The sequence below is a fragment of the Mesoplodon bidens genome, assembly GCF_964165515.1.
Source record: "Mesoplodon bidens genome assembly, chromosome: 3".
NCBI classification, from domain to species: Eukaryota; Metazoa; Chordata; class Mammalia; order Artiodactyla; family Ziphiidae; genus Mesoplodon; species Mesoplodon bidens.
The window spans coordinates 104191484-104210251 of NC_138178.1; the positions used below are offsets into that span (position 1 = coordinate 104191484).

General features: G+C 48.9%; 1 protein-coding gene across 3 annotated transcripts in view; it reads right to left on the minus strand.

Annotated features, from left to right (window-relative positions):
- The window catches only part of SLC7A8 (solute carrier family 7 member 8), a 57407-nt gene that overhangs the window by 7486 nt on the left and 31153 nt on the right, over positions 1–18768 (minus strand). For 2 of the 3 annotated variants that reach the window (XM_081229048.1, XM_081229049.1), the window contains exons 4-7: positions 7505–7630; positions 5866–6019; positions 5131–5254; positions 2644–2747 (exon numbers count right to left, since the gene is read on the minus strand). In XM_081229048.1, coding sequence (XP_081085174.1) covers positions 2644–2747; positions 5131–5254; positions 5866–6019; positions 7505–7630 — 508 coding nt within the window. The remainder of the gene's footprint in view (positions 1–2643; positions 2748–5130; positions 5255–5865; positions 6020–7504; positions 7631–18768) is intronic. The other variant, XM_081229050.1, reaches the window with a different exon arrangement.

An 18768-nucleotide genomic window follows, 5' to 3' on the forward strand; every position in this document is an offset into this window, starting at 1 on the left:
TGAAAGCACAGAGTCCTAACCACTGGTCTGCCAGGGAATTCCCCCCAAATTATTATTATTATTATTATTATTATTTATTTATTTTTTTTTTGGCAGTACGCGGGCCTCTCACCATTGTGGCCTCTCCCGCTGTGGAGCACAGGCTCCGGACGCGCAGGCCCAGCGGCCATGGCTCACGGGCCCAGCCGCTCCGCGGCACATGGGATCCTCCCGGACCGGGGCACGAACCCGCGTCCCCTGCATCGGCAGGCGGACTCCCAACCACTGCACCACCAGGGAAGCCCCCCCAAAATTATTTTTTAAGTTAAAAAAATAAAATTTTATTTTGAGATAATCATAGATTCCTATGCAGTTGTAAGAAATAATGCAGAGCGACCCTATGTATCCTTCACCCAGTTCTCCCATTGGTAACATATTGCAAAACTATACTGCAATATCGCGACCAGGATATTGATGTTTACAAATTATTTTTAAAAAGAGAAATTTTAACATAAAGAGCAGCCTTCTTCTTCTTTCCTCTCCTAAGAAAAAGAGAGAATACTGTAAGCTGTTAGGAAATAATTAGGCCACTTTTCATTGGAAATTAGGCCACGTTTCCTTTTTTCTAGGATTTTGTAGGGAAAGGAGCACCTAAGCATTGAGAGGAAGGGGATGGTGTGATGGGGACAGAAAGGAACAGAATCAGCACACTGGGTGGTCTGAAGAGAAGTGTCACTTTGTGATTTGTGTATGGCGGAGAGTGGAGCTAACAGCAGCGGCTCCTCAGAAGCATGGGAGTCGATTATGGTCCCAAGTACCCATATGTACACCACCAGTTGCCATCATCAACTACCTCGTCCTGTGTCACTAGTTTCATGCAGCCACATGACATCGCCCTCTGCAGTGCAGCCTCATGCACCCAGTGGAGCCCCAGGTGCTCTGTGGGCCTCACCATGCACATAACCAGGGTCCCAAGTTCACATCCCTCCTCCACATGCAGCCAGGACCAAGTGGAGTTGGCAGGTCCAACAGCATTGGCAAGTCAAGCTCACAAGAGACAATCCTTGCCCAGCTAGCCGACCACAGAGGAGACATGACATTAAGCATGACACACATGCACACACGCTCCTACTTCTCAGGAAGGATCATCCTCTCCATACCCCCAAACACAAAAAAGTAAGAGAGAGAAGGAGGGAAGGAGGCAGGAAGGGAGGAAGGGAGGAAGAGAGGAGGGAAAGAGGGAGGGATGAAGCAAGGAAGAAAAGGAGGGAGGGAGGAAGGAAGGGCCAGAGGGAGGGAGGGAGGGAGGGGGGAAGGGAGGGAGGAAGAAAGGAAGGATGGAAGGAACTGGAAAGATGAGTTGAGGAGGCCTGCCGGGTGAGCTGTGCCTCTGAATCCGAGGCCGAGCGCACCAGGCTGCCGCCTCCCTCATGCACACATAGCTGGACCACATGCACGCAGACCGCTGCTCGGCCTACCCGAGGGACAAACCCCACTCTAAAGTGACTGGAGCCAGTCACTCTCCTTCAATAGATCCCAGAGAGCCTCATGGGTCACTGCTCTTCCACCGCTTGCCCTCGGCTGGGGCCTCCAGGTGGTCACTGCTCCTGTGTAACACGCACACGAGGTTGCCGTGGGTGAGTGTCGGAGGGTCCTGGGGTACGGGGGATGCCCACACTCCCTCTTTCTTGCCCTGGGTCCTGAAAACATGACACTCCCTTGTCATGTCACAGGAACTCCTCTCTGATGTGACGTTGGCTTTGGAAGCAGCTGAATTCGGGGGCTCACTGCTTTTGCTGTATCTTTTGAGTAGGACTGTGCCCTTAGAGGAGGGGGGCTTTCTAAGAACCCTGGGAGGACCCTTTGGACCACATCAATGGAAATCATCCAGCATCTGCCAGCCTCAACCGCCCATTCTGGAGACAGCAAAAAGGGACGTTAAGAAGGGGGCAGACGTCCGGATGTGTGCAGGCGGGGGCTAGGGACTCCTGGGCCCATTCATGCTTCGGGCTTTCCTGAGTGTTTGGGGTAGGGGACGCGGCTTTGGACAAATGCTTTCCTTCCGTTCTTCCCCACCCATCTCACTTCACACCCCTATCCGCGTCTCATGGGTGGCCACACTAGGGCCTCCTACAGCCACCTGTCAGTTTAACAGGGAGGAGCCTGCACCCTCAGGGCACTCAGAGATGAGCCCATTCCATCTGCAATATGGGCCCAGAACTTTCATGAGAGGCCAGCCAGAGGCCCCAGGCACGGGTCCCTCCCTGGTCCCTTTCAGAGTGGGGTTCCTTTCCAGCCAGCACAGCCTGCTTCCAGGCAAGTGGGAAAGGGGCTCTGAGGCTGCAGGCAAGGCACTGTTCTGTTGCCAAGCACACAGCCTGGGGGCTCCTCAGCTCTGCTCCCCTGGACACGAGGTGGGATGGCGCTTCTTGCCACCGCAGCTAAAGCCACACACGTCGTGCGTCACCACCCGAGCAACACAGGCTCCTCCGTGTCCACACAGACACACGCACACGCCTTCGTGTGAGCAATCACCCCCTGCAAGGTCACCACCCAGATGGCCATACAGAACCCCGCTGACGGAGACAAGCCTCCCACATATACACAGAGCAATATGCACAGCAGAGTGGCCTCTGGCCCAGGAAGGGCCTGGACGGCACTCACCGGGAGGAGGTGAAGAGGGACCCATTGACTCCTCCAAATGTGGACAGGGCGACGGAGATGGGCATGATCCAGGCCATCACCCCTAGGAGCTTCTCTCCAAAAGTCTAGGAGAGAAAACAAGGGGGTGAGCATAAAAGGAGAGGTCACAGCCTCCCACCTGCATGTCACTGCTGGGAATGTTCCCTCCCAAACCCACCCCTGCTGAAGTCCGTGAGAGGAGGGACCACAGCTTCCCTGCCCCAGCCCCTCCTGCACCCCTACTTCCCTTGGTGATGACTACACAGTGGGGATTCAGTAATGTTTGGGACTAACTAATGAATGAGACTGTGTATGGTGGTGATAATAACAATAAACAACTAATATTTGCTGTCCTTGTTTTATGGATAATGAAATTGAGGCACAAAGCAATTAAATAGTTTGCCTAAGATCACACACCCAGGAAGTGGAGGGCCAGGACCGGAAACCAGCTGTGTGAGTCCAGGCCTCGCGTACATTATACTAGAGCGACTCAGGCAGGCTAGGTTTCAAATCTTAGCCCAACATTTAGGAGCTGTGAGACCTTGAGCAAAGTTCTTAATCTTTGAGCCTCAGTCTTCCCATCTGTAAAACAGAGATAAATCCTAATTCATAGAAACAAAAGATATTGTGTGGGGGGGAAGTGATAAGAACAAACCACTACGTAGGCCAAGAAATAAAAGGTGGTGAAGCTATAGACTAGTCTTCATGTATTAAAAGGATATAGGGACTTCCCTGGTGGCGCAGTGATTAGGAATCCGCCTGCCAACGCAGGGGACACGGGTTCGATCCCTGGTCCAGGAAGATCCCACAGGCCGCGGAGCAACTAAGCCCGTGCGCTACAACTACTGAGCTTGCGCTCTAGAACCCATGAGCCACAACTACTGAAGCCCGCGCGCCTAGAGGCCATGCTCTGCAACAAGAGAAGCCACTGCAGTGAGAAGCCCGTGCACCACAACGAGGAGTAGCCCCTGCTCGCCGCAACTAGAGAAAAGCCCGTGCGCAACGAAGACCCAACACAGCCAAAAACAAATAAATAAATAAATAAATTTATTTTTAAAAAAAAGAAAGGATATAAAATGTTGGGGAATCAGCTTTTTCTACATTCTCTGAGCCAAGTACACACTTGATTTATAGCACATTTATATTTATATATAATTTATAGCACATTATGAGGAAGGGGTTGTTTAGAAGAGCTGTCCTGCTGGGGAGGGTTAGTGGTCATGTGAACAGGCTGCCACGGGACAGTGAGGGCCTCTTTTTTTATGGTCTTCAGAGATGAGACACATGATGACAGTGGCAGGGTGGGGCCGTGGCCCAGGTGAAGCCACATGAGGGAACTGCATGGCTCCCAGGTCTTTTCCGGATATCAAGGACCCCAATTCCTTGGACCTGTAAGATCTCTTTCCCCAAAGAGCACAAACTGCATATGCTTTTCCCTAATGAGGGAAGGAGTCAAGTTGTCCAGGTGAGGATACGGAGGCAGAGAGAAACTACGAGTCTTGTGCAAGATTATGTCTTTCTGAGGAGGAGCGCATCTCCTTTATACAATCATCATATTTAAAGTTTAAACTGCCCTAAGGACTTCCCTGGTGGCGCAGTGGTTAAGAATCCACCTGCCAATGCAGGGGACATGGGTTCGAGCTCTGGTCCGGGAAGACCCCACATGCCGTGGAGCAACTAAGCCTGTGAGCCACAACTACTGAGCCCATGTGCCGCAACTACTGAAGCCCACGCGCCTAGAGCCTGTGCTCCGCAACAAGAGAAGCCGCCACAATGAGAAGCCCGCGCACCACAACGAGGAGTAGCCCCCGCTCGCCGCAACTAGAGGAAGCCCACGCGCAGCAGTGAAGACCCAATGCAGCCTAAATAAATAAATAAATAAATAAATAAATGAAAGTTTAAAGTGCCCGAGATCAGGAGTTAGCAAACTTTTTTTTGTAGAGTCAGATGGTAAATATTTCCGTTTTGTAGGCCATACAGTCTGTGACAATGACTCAGTTCTGCCGCTGTAGCTGCCCATCACAACCTGGCCATCCGATTGCTTCTGGGCACCTGAAGACATGGCTTCTGCCCTGAGGACCTAAGAAGACTTCCAGTCCCACAAAGCCATGGATCAGAGGAAAGTGAGGGGGGCTAAGCCCGCAAGTCTATATCATCATTCCCAGTTTGAGGGCATGTGAGTTTGATTTCTTTCTTTCCTTTTTTAAAGTTGAAGTATAGTTGATTTACAGTGTTTCAGGTGTACAGCAAAGTGATTCAGCTATATATATATTTATATATAATCTATATATATAAAGATATAAATATCTTCCTTTTCAGATTCTTTTCCATTATAGGTTATTACAAGATATTGAGTATAGTTCCCCGTGCTATACAGTAGGTACTTATTATTTATCTATTTTATATATAGTAGTGCATATCTGTTAATCCCATCCTCCTAGTTTATCCCTCCCGAGTTTGATTTCTTACCACAGCGACTGCGTTTGAAGCCAGCAGCTCCTGGGGGGACATTGCAGTGACATAAGCGACATTGGCAAAGACATACACAAATGTGACCAGTGGGATGGAGATGAAGATGGCTCTGGGAAGGTTCCTGTAGAGGGAGAGGAGGTGAGAGGGGGAAGGCCTGGCACCTGGGACCACCTGCTTCGTCATGGGGTCCAGGGAGTGCCTTCTGTCTTTCTGCACGAAGTTGTCCTTGCAGCCTTCTGCGATGCTCCCTCTCCCTGGGGGGTGGATTTTGTCTCCATATGGGCAGGATAATTGAAAGGAAATGAAACAGCTTAGGTTGGGAATATGCTCCATACCTGTTGATCTCTTCCTGACCAGAATCTCCACCATGCACTCCCCCCGCTCCCCGAACACACACCTCAAGATACAAAGACCTGCCTGTCATGAGACAGATGAGTAAGATGCCTGGAATCCTCTCAGGGACATTTCATTCTCTAAGACAGGGGTGTTATCTCAGCACCATTTTTTTCAGCTTTTCACCTGCTCTGGCATAGTCACTGGATCATTTTTCTCCTGGTAGGTTGGGTGACAAATGGTCTAAGTTCCTGGGAGATGAACTGGTTCTTCAGGATAGACCAGGTCATGGTCAGAAGGGGACTGAGGGGAGAAGTAGGACCTGTGGCTCCCTCTTTCCAGTGGCAGGTGCCATGGATTTTGAAGGGGGAGAGGGAGAGCTGGGCTACTGCAACTCACTTGTAGGGATCGACAAGCTCCTCCGTCACGTAATTTAGAAAGTTCCAGCCCCCATAGGCAAAGGAGCCCTGAAGGAAAGCCAGCGCGATGAGGCCGATGTCAGGTTCTTGGAAATTCTCAAATGCGTTCTTTGGCTCCAGCCAGAAGTACTGTCCTGTGGACACAGGGACAGGAGGCTGCTCAGAGAGACACGTCAGAACTTGGCAGGCCCCAGTCTCCAGTGAAGGCCACATATTGGAGAAGCGGGGCCGAAAGGAGCAGAGAAGTAGAGGTCTAGGACCCCCCAGGACATGGTAATGATGAGTCCAAATGGCAGCTCAGCTTCAAAGCACAGTTCTGAATGTTCCTTTCTTAAAAGGCAGAGTTCCTTGGAAAGAAAGGTCAGGGGAGGTTACTGGGCAGGGCAGGGTAAATTGGAACTGGCTTGCCGGGATTCAGAGATGCAGGATTGGAGTCACTGGCAATCTCCTGATCACCTTCCCTCATATCTAAGTTGGTACATTTTCATGGAGAAAGCACCAAGAACAACAAACACTCAAACATAAGCTTCCGTGATGCTATTATTAGCTCAAGCTTGTTCTGCTTTCTTTGTCAATATCCTCCTGTCTCTTCCTAAGGTGTGTGTTTGGTCTCCCCTTTCATGGAATAGATCTCCTGAAGACACGGATTCTTCAGCGAGGAGCTTTTCAATGGCCTTCCCAGCCCTCAGCACAATATCCTGCACACAGTGGATCCTCAAGAAAGGCTGCTGATTAAGGTCGTAGTAAGATACTGAGTAGCTGACCACACTTTACATCTTCATCCATAATCAAGGATTTGGACAGGAAATAACGAGATGAGAGTGATCAGGAGAAAGCACTGGGACCAGATTAGGAGGTCCCAATAAAGACTGGGCTGTCTTTATCTTCGAAAAGACAACCCAGTGATTTCTTTAAGTCTAAGTTCCCGAAAACAATACGACCTGCTAATGCATTTAATCCAATGGATGAAAATAATTAGACACGTTATACAGCAGAAGCTTAATTATGTTTCCTGGAGTCAGAATCCAGGCACCCCACACCACCTCCAGAGCTTGTGGGTAGGTGGGAGTTCTCCCTGTTTGTCATCTGACTTTCTCCAGGAGCCAGTGACACTGGGCAGAGTCTAGTGCTGCCACAGGTCCCATGGAAACCAAATACAGGCTCGGGCTTGGAAAGGGTCAAATCCAATGGGGAATGTTGGCAGGGGCCCCAGGAATGTAGAGCTCTCTCCTGTAGAGATTATGAGTAATTTTGAAAACGTATAAAAAGCTCCTCTGTCTCCCATTTTAAGATATGGACAAGATAAAATATAAGATACAAAGAGCTCCCCTGGAGCTGGGACAAAAGGGCAGTAGTATTCCAGAAATCTGGAATCTTCATCTACCTGTGCTGGAGCCATGAGATCAGCATGGGAGGACTGAACTCTGCACACCGGGGTGGGGGGGGGTGCCCAGCTCCCGGCCACCGTGGAGAAAATGGTTTCTCGTCCCCTTTGTCAAGCAAGTGAAGAAGAAAAGTCATTCAAGGAGAGAACTGGGACATCTCAGGGTGTGTACACATCCAAAGACAGTGTGAGGTATGTGTACACACAAGGGGTGGCGAGTTCTGATGACACCCACCTTTGCAGATCTGTACAACTCCCATGACGATGATCAGGCCCAGGGCCAGGAGCTTCCCAGCCGTGAAAACGTCTTGAACCCGGGTGGCCCACCGCACACTGGAGCAGTTGACCCATGTGAGGAGCACTGAAACGACAGACCCCCAAACATACCCTCAGGGCCATAAGGAGGCTACAGGACCCCTCTGCACAGAAGCAGAAACGCTCCTTGCTCCTGATGATAAGACTGTAACGGGTGAGCCAAAAATGCCGCAAGCTCAGCCCCAGTGTCCAGAAACTTTGGCCAGGATAGTAGGTTGGGTTACAAATGGGGATTACGTGCCACAAATTAGAGCTTGGTCAGAATATGCCCTGCCCAGGGCTGGAAGCCAGAAGTGAGCATGGAAGTGCGGGCACTGGCTTTGGGGAAAAATCAAGCCTCTCATCAGGGCATGAGTGTGGGCTCTGTTTTCAAGATACTGTATGTTCAAGAGGAGCCCTGAGCAGCTGGTAGGATCCTGGATGTCATCTTCCTGAACCTGATTTTAGGGCAACAAGGTTTAGTGGAATCCTTTGTTACTTAGGTTGATCACGTTATAATTTACATTTAGTAAAATTCATTTTTCTAAGTGGATAGTTTGATGAGATTTGACAAATGTATTGTTTAATCACTACCACACCCTCTATATAGAACATTTCCAACACCCCAGAAAGTTCTCTTGTATATTGTACTCCTTTGAGGTCAGTCCCTTTCCCTTACCTCTGGAAACCACCAATTTGCTTTCTGTCCCTTTTCCGGAATGTCACGTAAATGGAATCATACAGTATGTAGCCTTTTGTGTCTGGCTTATTTCACTTAACATGGTACTTCTGAGATCCATTCATGTTGCTATGTATATTAATAGTTCCTTTTTATTGTCAAGTAGTACTCCATTATATGAACATATTAGTTTTCTATTCACCGGCTGATAGACATTTGGGTGGCTCCCAGTTTGGGGCTATTATAAATAAAGCTGTTATAAACACTTGCATAGAAGTTTTCTAGTGGATCATAGATGTCTTTGAGGGGAGTTTTCACTTCTTTTGAGTAAATACCCAGGAATGGGATCCTGGGTCATATGGTGAACGTGTTCGACTTTATAGGAAATTGCCAAACTGTTTTCCAAAGTGGTTATATCATTTTGCATTCCCACCAGCAGTGCACAGTCCTGTTGCTCTGCATCCTTGCCAGCATTTGGTATTGTCGGCTTCAAAAGTCTGACCATTCTAGGGACTTGCTTGGTGGTCCAGTGGGTAAGACTCCACGTTCCCAATGCAGGGGGCCCAGGTTCAACCCCTGGTCAGGGAACTAGATCCCGCATGCATGCTGCAACTAAGAAGCCCACATGCCACAATTAAGACCCAGTACAGACAAAATAAATAAATAAATAAATAAAAGATGTGGTACATATATAAAATGGAATATTAAACAAAAAATGTGTGACCATTCTAAAGGATGTGTAGTGGTATTTCACTGAGGTTTTGGTTTGCATTTCCCTAGAGAATAATGCTGTTGAGCATGTTTTCATGTGCTTATTTGCCACCATCCCTATATCTTCTTTGGTGGCATGGAGGGCTTGGAGTCACAGGGCTCCCACAGAGACACCAACAACATGGAGCCTCCAAGGGCTGGCGGAGAGCTCAGAGGCTGAGCTGTAGGACAGTTTTACTGCCACACTCCTTAAGCAACTTATGGGAGACCAGGGGCTGTGGGAACCCAACTTCCTGGTGGTTATGAAGTACTTGAAAATGTGGGAAAAAAATTAAAATCCTCTTGCTTCCTTTTCCCCTGAAACAGTGACCAGGACGCCCCCTAGTCCTCCAAGGGTACAAGCCATACATGTAAAAGCACGAGACTCTCTCTCTTCTCAAGCCTCTAATCAGGCCTCTGACTTCACTTGAACAGCTGATCAAGTTATATCATTACCTTATCCTGAAACTGTGCTTTTACTTTTCAAGTACTTTCCAACCTTACTTGATTCTGAGAACATTTCTGCAGGGTAAGGACCTGACATTATTATCCATCTGTAACCTTCCTCCCTGAGCTGTTTCTACCTGGCAAGCTCCTCAGCTTTCAAGATCCAGCTCAAATGTCACCTGATCCGTGAGTCTTTATTATTTTATTTATTCCTGACAAGGTGCCTGCCAGGTAAGATGTATCAGCCGCGTTTTGTAGGCAAGGAACAAAGTTTGCCCCTCCTTTCTACTCCCAGACCACTTTGTTAATAAGGTTGGCACTTATTTCTTTGTATTACAATTATCTGTTTCTTTTTCTCTGTCTCCTTGTAGACTAGGAGGGTGGGACTGTGACTTTTTCATATTTTTAACCCCAGGGCATATCACAGTAGTGCCTGCAAATAGTAGGTGCTCAACAAATACTTAATACTTGAAAAAGAAAATGCCACAATTCATCAGTCCTCCAATCTCATCTCAGTCTACACATTCTATGACGCATACCAATCTCCCCAGCTCCCCAGGAAACTCCTCAGTTGGTTTCACAAAGTCAAAAGAGCAGCAGGAAGCATAACTTCAAGGGTAGGAACTTGACTCCTAGTGGAGGAGCTTTTATCCAAGACAGTGTCATAGAAGGAGAACCAAAACATGTTGTCAGAGGAAGGATTTCATATGCCCGAATGGGGAGAACATTTTGTAAATGTTCTGTATGGACCGAGATGTCCTGATAAACACACATTGGGTTTATCTTGCTCAATTCAATAAGGATTTCAGGATCACATGCCTGGTAACGATTCAACCTAAATCACTCCAAGCAACTGGGCCTGTAATCTCAACTTCTCTCTAGGGCCTCTGGGTACAAGGCCAGGCCCCTGGGACCCAGAAGTTCAAACAGATACAAACAGTAATGACTAAAGGATACAGGAGACTGATCTATGAAAGGAAGATTAGGAAACAACACCCTTGTGGCTCGAGGATTGGTAAGGATTACAGAATAAAGACCCAGGTCATGATCTCATCATGCAGAGAAGAAAACCATCCTCACCAAGGGGAGGAGAGGGCAAAGGCGGGGAGGAGGGATGTGGCTGGCATAGAAAACACAAAGGGACCTTATCCAGGCAGCCAGAAAGACTTCTCCACAGTGTTCCTGGGGGGATGGAGATGTTTGAGGAAGGGACAATTTGTCAAATTAACTTACTGTGGGTGTCTTCTGTCCTGCCTGAGCCTATACGTACAAGAACCCAGCCCTTGATTAATCTTTGACCTTTAGCGTTTTCAGGGATCTTTCAGACATAAAAGAGATATTCTGAGACTAGGGTGGAGGAGACAGGCTGCCTGTGACACTTATCTCCTTGGACAACGGCTGCAGGCCCTGTCTGACCCTTTGCCCTGCAGTTGGGCGATCACAGCATGTGACCGAGGGGAAAGAGGGTACTTTCAGTCTCCTGGTACCACAGGATAGCGTCCCTCACAGCAGGCTGAAACCTGAGCCTCTATCCGGAGAGGAAAGGTCAGTGAGTGAAGGCAACACTTGCCAAGCCCCTGCCCTGCTCAGGCGTCCTGCCTCTGTCTGTCTGTACCCAGTGCCCCTTCTGTTGCTGAGGGCTATGTCCCCACCCTCTTCCCAGCCAGATCTTGAGTTCTGCATGCTTGAGATACAGTGACCTCAGGGAAGCCACATGTAGATGGGGATCAGTGGCCACTGCAGCTTGAGATGTGAGGGTTTTCATCCAACCATCCATCCATCCAACCACCATCTATGAAGAGCCTACAGGTGCTAGATACTCTGGTGCGGGGAGTTACAAATAAGACACAAGTCCCTTCCTGTTCTCAGGAAGTTGACACTGTAAGAGCGGAGATGGATGAGCTAAAAGATGATCACAAAGCAATATGGTGACAGTACAGCTCTTCACAGAAGGTGACAGGCAACTGTGAGGAGCCCCTAGCCCAGCCCAGGGAAATCAGAGATGCTTCTTGTAGGTGGGGAAGACCCTAGCAATACAGAGGATTTTATAATTTGGGGCTAGCTGGACAAAATAAACAAGAAGGCATAAGACTCTGGTTCTTGTCCATTGTAATCTGGCCATGGGGGTGGTACAGCCCCATGGAATACCAGCCTTCTGTGTATTTCTTGGGCATTTTCTCTCCTCTTTTTTTTTTTCTTTCTGTTTCCTGGCTTTAAAAAAAAGCTGGGGGGTGGGTGGTGAAAAGTCTCATCTTCTCATCAAGAAGATGCTGAAGCCAGGGGTTGGTTACTTAATCGGCCCAGTTTGAAAAGCTTATTGTCAACCTAACGGGAGGGAGACAAAAAAATGAGGCAGGCAGGAGGAGGGGGCTCAGAACTCAGAAATCTTGTACCCTGCCCAGAGCCCAGGGCCTAGCAACTGCCAAGTAGAAGAGGTGGGCTCAACGCTTTCTGCCCTGGAAAAGCTGCAGAACTGGCAGAGATGCAGAGTCCTTGTCAGAGCCATGACAGTGCAGATCCTGTGGCTGACCTGGAACATGTCCACGGTGGAGAGGGTGGGTAAGCTCCTGCTCTCTAAGAGAGGGCACCCCTCACCCCAGGTCAGCTCTGATCCTCAGAATCTGATCCCTGGGGAGTCATGAAGCCTCTCCTTCACTTCTCCCCCTGACAATGACGCCAGAACTCATGGGACCTGTGGTAGGCAGAATAATCGCCATCCCAAAAATGTCAACATCATAATCCTGTGAATGTTACCTTACAAAAGGAATTTCACAAATGTGATTAAGGATCTTCAGGTGGGGAGGTTATCCTGGATTATCTGAGTGGGCCCAATGTCATCACAAGAATCCTTATAACAGGGAGATAGGAAGGTCAGAGTTACAAAGGAAATGTGATGATGGAAAACAGAAGTCAGAAAGAGAGAAAGATTTGAATGCTCGCTTCAGCAGCTCATATACTAAAATTGGAATGATACAGAGAAGATTAACATGGCCCCTGCGCAAGGATGACACGCAAATTCGTGAAGTGTTCCATATGTTCACAGAAAACAAATTTATGGTTACCACAGGGGAAGGGGAGGAAGACAGATAAATTAGAAGTTTGGGATTAACATATACACACTACTATATATAAAATAAACAGTAAGGTCCTACTGTATAGCACAGGGAACTGTATTCAATATCTTTTTTTCAATATCTTGTAATAAACTATAATGGAAAAGAATCAGGAAAAGTATCCATATAACTGAATCACTTTGCTATACACCAGAAACTAACACAACACTGTAAATTAACTATACTTCAATTAAAAAAGAGAGAGAGAGAGAGGGAGAGATTTGAAGATGCTATGCTGCTGGCTTTGAAGATGGAAACAGGGGCCATGAGCCTAAGAATATAGAGGGCCTCTAGAAGCTGGGAAAGGCAAGGAAACAAGCAAAGGAGAGCCTCCAGAAGGGACACAGCCTTGTTGACACTTTGAGTTTAGGACTTCTGACCTCCAGAAGTGTAAGGTGATAAATCTGTGTAGTTTTTGGGTTTTTTAAATAAATTTATCCATTTATTTATTTATTTTTGGCTGCATTGGGTCTTCGTTTTTGAGCATGGGCTTTCCCTAGTTGTGGCGAGCTGGGGCTACTCTTTGATGCGGCGGTGCACAGGCTTCTCATTGTGGTGGCTTCTCTTGTTGCAGAGCACGGGCTCTAGACACGTGGGCTTCAGTAGTTGTGGCACATGGTCTCAGTAGTTGTGGCTCGTGGGCTCTAGAGCGCAGGCTCAGTAGTTGTGGCTCACAGGCTTAGTTGTTCCGTGGCATGTGGGATCTTCCTGGACCAGGGATCGAACCCATGTCCCCTGCATTGGCAGGCAGATTCTTAACCACTGCGCCACCGGGGAAGTCCCAATTTGTGTAGTTTTAAGCCATTAAGTTTATGGTAATTTGTTACAGCCGAAATAGGAAATGAATACAGGGCCAGGCACCACACAGAAAGACCAGAAAGCAGGGGGCATACCCTTCAAGAGGAAAGCTTTTTAAAAGCAACCAAGCAGGGACTTCCCTGGTGGCACAGTGGTTGAGAATCCGCCTGCCAATGCAGGCGACATGGGTGTGAGCCCTGGTCCGGGAAGATCCCACATGCCACGAAGCAACTAAGCCCATGCGCCACAACCACTGAGTCCACGTGCCGCAACTACTGAAGCCCACACGCCTAGAGCCCGTGCTCCGCAACAAGAGAAGCCACCGCAATGAGAAGTCTGCGCACCACAAGGAAGAGTAGCCCCCACTCGCCGCAACTAGAGAAAGCCCGCGTGCAGCAACGAAGACCCAATGCAGCCAAAAATAAGTAAATAAATAAAGTAAATTTATTAAAAAAAAAAAAGGCAACCAGGCAGCACACACCAGGACCCCAAAGGAGTGTGTGTCAGAGGCCTTGCAGGACACCCAGTGGAGGGAAGGAGGGAGGAGCTCTAAGAGCAGGCAGCGAAAGTGAGGTCATCAATGTGCTGACCTGGTTGGCGAATTTCCACATCACATGCACCCCATGACAGCATCCCAGCTCTTCCACACACCCAGATCCTATGGCTAGAGAGTCACTGCCTCCTCTTCCTCCCCTCGGTAACTCAATACAGTAGTAAACAGGCACGCCCTAGGGTAACTCTACCTGTGCTTTTCCTCTCAGAAAAATTCAGGGCAAAAGACTCCCCATATCCCTCCTTCATCTAATCCCAGCTTCTCCTCCTGTCTCCTCCATAGTCCATACAACTTCAGGCCCATGTATGCAACCCAGATGCACAGACACCCACAGGCCCAAGAGTTACAAACCTCTTGCGAGGCAGGTGGAGTGCCGCGATGTTCACAGACACGAGTCCTTTGTTCTCTGCCCCCAGACTTTTGTTGGTCTCCTAACTTTACAGACCAGAGGCTACAATCAAAGGTCATAAAAAGATATCATGATGGAAAGCCAAGAGATGAAAGAACTCAGGAGTCCAGAGTCTGAGTTCATTCCTCCCAGCAGAGGGTAAAGAGTGGCCCCACTGTGTGCAATCTTGTCGTGGATGACGCCCAGCGCTCTGCGGCTTCCCCAGGTGGAGCTCACCCCACGGAGTGGGAGAGGTGAGGCACACGAGCTCCAAGGATTACGAATATTGGAAGGGAAGAATAGGAATGACATTTGAGGGGAAATTTTACCTTAAATTAGTACATTAAAGACTATCGGTAAAAGAAGCAATTGAAAATCAGTCTCTCTAGTCCATTTTGAAACAGAACATCAGTGAGTCATTAGCATAAATAAATAAATCTTCCTTCAGAAAATTTTAAGGATGGATTAGGGGATTGTGGGGCTGGTCTTAAGTCCCTACAACCTTCACAGAACCAGGGCTGTGACTTTATCACTCTTTCCCTCATCGCTACCCAGCAACACCTGGCGGGTGGAGGACCACGTGGGTTTCTGGTGTCTTTTTCAAGTGCACAGCAAGCAAGTAGAGCTCAGAGCAGCTTGTATACAGAGTGAAGTGGTAACGGTGCAGGTGGGGTTGAGCAGCTCGGAGGGATGGAGGCAGAGATGGCTCCCTCGGAGGGACCTGGCAGCCTGGGTGCACTAAGAATCAGACAACTTAGAACTTGAAGAACCCAATGGCCATGATGCCCTTCCCGGCATGGTCACTTACTCTCTGGACAAGCCAGTCAAACTCTTTGAACCTCCCTTCCCTCTCTGTAAAATGGAAGTGTGGTCCATTTTAATCCCACGAGGATGCTCTGTAACCTGTGTACTGCCGTATAAAATGTTAAGTGGTTATTTTTATTGTTCATACGCTAAGAAAGTAGAACTCGAAAAGAGGCCACGACTTGCTCAGGATAATGCTGACGACTGGCAGCAAAGCAGAGTGGATGGGAAAGGGGACGGTTTGGAGGGTCTCGGAGACGCCGTATCACACATCAGGACCTATCTTGCACTGTTGCATTGCTTCTCCCTTCTTGCTTCCTCCTCCATCCCTGACCCTTTGCTTCAATTTCTCATCTGTTTCAGCCTTTTTCTCAGGAGGATACTCATCCACAAATTACCTGCTCTGGGGTCCTTCAACCCAAGCTGTCTGAAAGTGTGGGTACAAAGGTGGATTAGGGGACTATGGGGCTGGTAAACATAAGGCTGAGCCACTGAACCAGGAGCCCAGATGTTCAAGCTTGTCTCTGTGCCTTGGTCTCCACAAGAAAGTTGCACCACCCATTCTGCAGGACGGAATGCCCTACAGAAAGCAAGGAATGCTGTTGTTGCTGCGCCTGCTCTACCCATCAGGCCCAGAGAAGAATGAAACTTCCCTATTCTTCTGCAGGCAATAGTGCACACAGCCATTAACAACACTCTGCTGGCAAGGGTGATCTTGAGGTCCTGTATCTGCCTGGCACACAGTAGGTGCTAACGCTTACTGAATAGAGGATGGATAGATGAACAAATCTAGTCAGAAAATACCAAGTGTGCACAGGAGCCATTGTTCTTCCCTAGGGAGTAAATATCAGGGTTTTTACATTGTGGGACAGCCCCATGAAGCAGGGAGGGCAAGTACCGGTGATGCTAGACAGAGTTGGGGGCAGGGTACATATCATGGCTCCTTCTCCTTCCCCCGAGAAAGCTCACAAAGCACAGGCTATCCCTCAGTGACCACTGGATGACCGTCTTCAGGTCCTCCCTTGCTTCTGGACACAAGACTTTGGCTTCTTGCTGAGTTGGGCTGGCAAAGGGTCATTTTGTGTCTTCATCAGAGGGCCAATGAACACTTTCCCACATGGGTCCCCAAACCAAACACATTCTTTTTGCCAAGCCAGCTTCTGCTCCATGAACCACACTGGTCTGGTCTGATGAGTGAAAGTCAGGAAGGGATCATTTGGACAGGGGGCTGGATTTTTATTTATTTATTTTTGGTTTTGTTGGGTCTTTGTTGCTGTGCATGGGCTTTCTCTAGTTGCAGCGAGCAGGGGCTACTCTTTGTTGTGGTGTGCGGGCTTCTCATTGTGGTGGCTTCTCATTGTGGAGCATGGGGCTCCAGGTGTGCAGGCTTCAGTAGTTGTGGCATGCAGGCTCAGATGTTGTGGCTCGCGGGCTCTAGAGTGCAGGCTCAGTAGTTGTGGCATATGGGCTTAGTTGCTCTGCGGCATGTGGGATCTTCCCAGACCAGGGATCGAACCTGTGTCCCCTGCATTGGCAGGCGGATTTTTAACCACTGCGCCACCAGGGAAGCCCAGGGGACTGGATTGATTGTTATAAGAACAGTGCTGATTAGAATGACCTGGTTGGGGCTCATTTGCAGACAGCTCTTGGTACTGGAGGGAGAGGTCTGCACCCTACTACCCAGAGGCACATTTCCAGCCTCATGGGCAGTCAGAGAGACCCAGAACCTCATCTTATATGTGAGTGAAGTAAGACCCCTGCTATTAGTGCCAAAGACAGGACAGCCCCCCTTGGCCCCCCCCCCACCAATTCCCAGTTGCTTATTCTGCCTCTACACCAGCCTTTCTTGTAGCATATGCACATCACCCTTCTTTCCCTTCTCCCATTCCCACATCCTCTCTCTCCCTTGCTCCTGTCAGTGGTACCTATGGTCACTGCTGACAGTGCCACTAGGGGCTCTGAGTCTGTCATCTGAAGATGCTGGCCAGACTGCTTTCTGGGCAGCAGGAAGTAAGATGCCAGTGTGAAAAAGGGGAAGGCTAGGATGGCTGCCCCTCAGGATCCAGGAGCTTGTGTTCATTGCCCCCAGGGTTTTGGAAAATTATTTCCCACAAGCAGGCTTGTTTTTCTGCCTTGTGTCCCCTCCTCTGGTCGCTTATCAATGTCACCATCAGATTTCCCTCCAACTCCAGGAACTCCATTTGGATTTCTTGGTATTGCTGGCTCATTCCTAGGAGTAAACTGGAGGCAGCTTGGAAAGGCTTGTTTTCCTTTAGCATTTCCAGAACCAGGGCTTTCTTTGTCTTTTCAGATAAGAGAAAACAGGCAGTAAAAATGCCCAGACTTGCCAAAGTCCATAAAGACAGATGGTAAAGAAGAGAGGAAAAGAGTGAGCATGAGAGACAACACGGGGGAGGAAGGAAAAGGAGGAACAATACACACCATTACGAGTGAGAGAGAGCGAGCTTGAGAGGAGCATAATAGAGAGAGAAGGCCAGGACAGAAAAAAGAAAGATGGAATGTATTAAAGCAGATAGCTGCTGAAAGGGAAGCTAGTGACGCCACTTGGTAGAAATCAGAACACCCTGTTCCCCTCCAGAGCTTCAAAATAAGCACCTTTCTGGGATGGAGTTCCCCAGCCCTCTGAAGCAGCCATAAATTTCACCCAGGTCATGGGCCAGCCAGAAGCGCTGGTTTATTAGTCTCCCTTTTTGCTGGGGCATGCACGTCTCCGCCTTCTGCCATGCTCTGGCCAGCTCCCCCTGACTCCCTCCCTCTGGACCTGGAGCAAAAGGGGCGGGGTGATGCCCCTCCGACGACCAGTCCTCAGGGTGGTGCCTGCACCCAGCAGCGGGTGAGCTTGCCTGCCTGCCTCGGTGGGTGTGGCAGCACTTGGCTCTGTGATAGGCTGGAGCCGGCTCTATAGAAGGAACTGGGCACGTGTTTCTAATTGTGGAAAAGATGCTTCCCTTAGCCTGCCTAACCTCAGCTGGTTCCAAATCTAGGAGGTAACCATTGCCGGCTGCCAGAAGGCACTGATAGGCAAAGAAAACACCCGAGCCCTATCTGAGTTCTAAGGCACACAATCCTGAGATTTGGATAAGATTCCAGTTCTGCCCACACAGGCCAGCCTGAGCTATCTTTCCTCCTCATAGACCTCAGAGAGCCTGGGAGGAAATTGAGGTAGGAGTAGAGACACAGAGCCAGCTCTCTAGAACCTTTCTGGGCTCACCCAGGGCCAAGACATTTTTCACGTGGGACCAGGAGCCGAGTTATAAAGTCTCAAGTCTCTGCCTACCCACAACAAAGGCTGGTATTATTGCATGAGTAAATAACTTGACTGGTGAAAGACAAAAACATCAAAACAAAGCAACAACAACAACAAAGTCGAAGTAGCTCTTCCCTATAAACTAAGCCCTGATTCCAGCTCCTGTAAGGTGCACAGTGGGGCTCTGAAACAGATCTTACCCTACCACACTACAGCAAGTTTTCCCTTCTCCAGCCCTTTTCATCTTGAAGCACTGGCAATGTTTTAGAAATCTAAGAAGCCCCTCTAAGCAGAGATGTGCTGAACCTTTGGAAGGGCCTCTCTCCTCCAAGGACGAACAAGCAGCGGAGGAGGGGTGCACAGATGCTCTGGAGCTTCTCGACCCGGACATTTACAGCTAAGCGC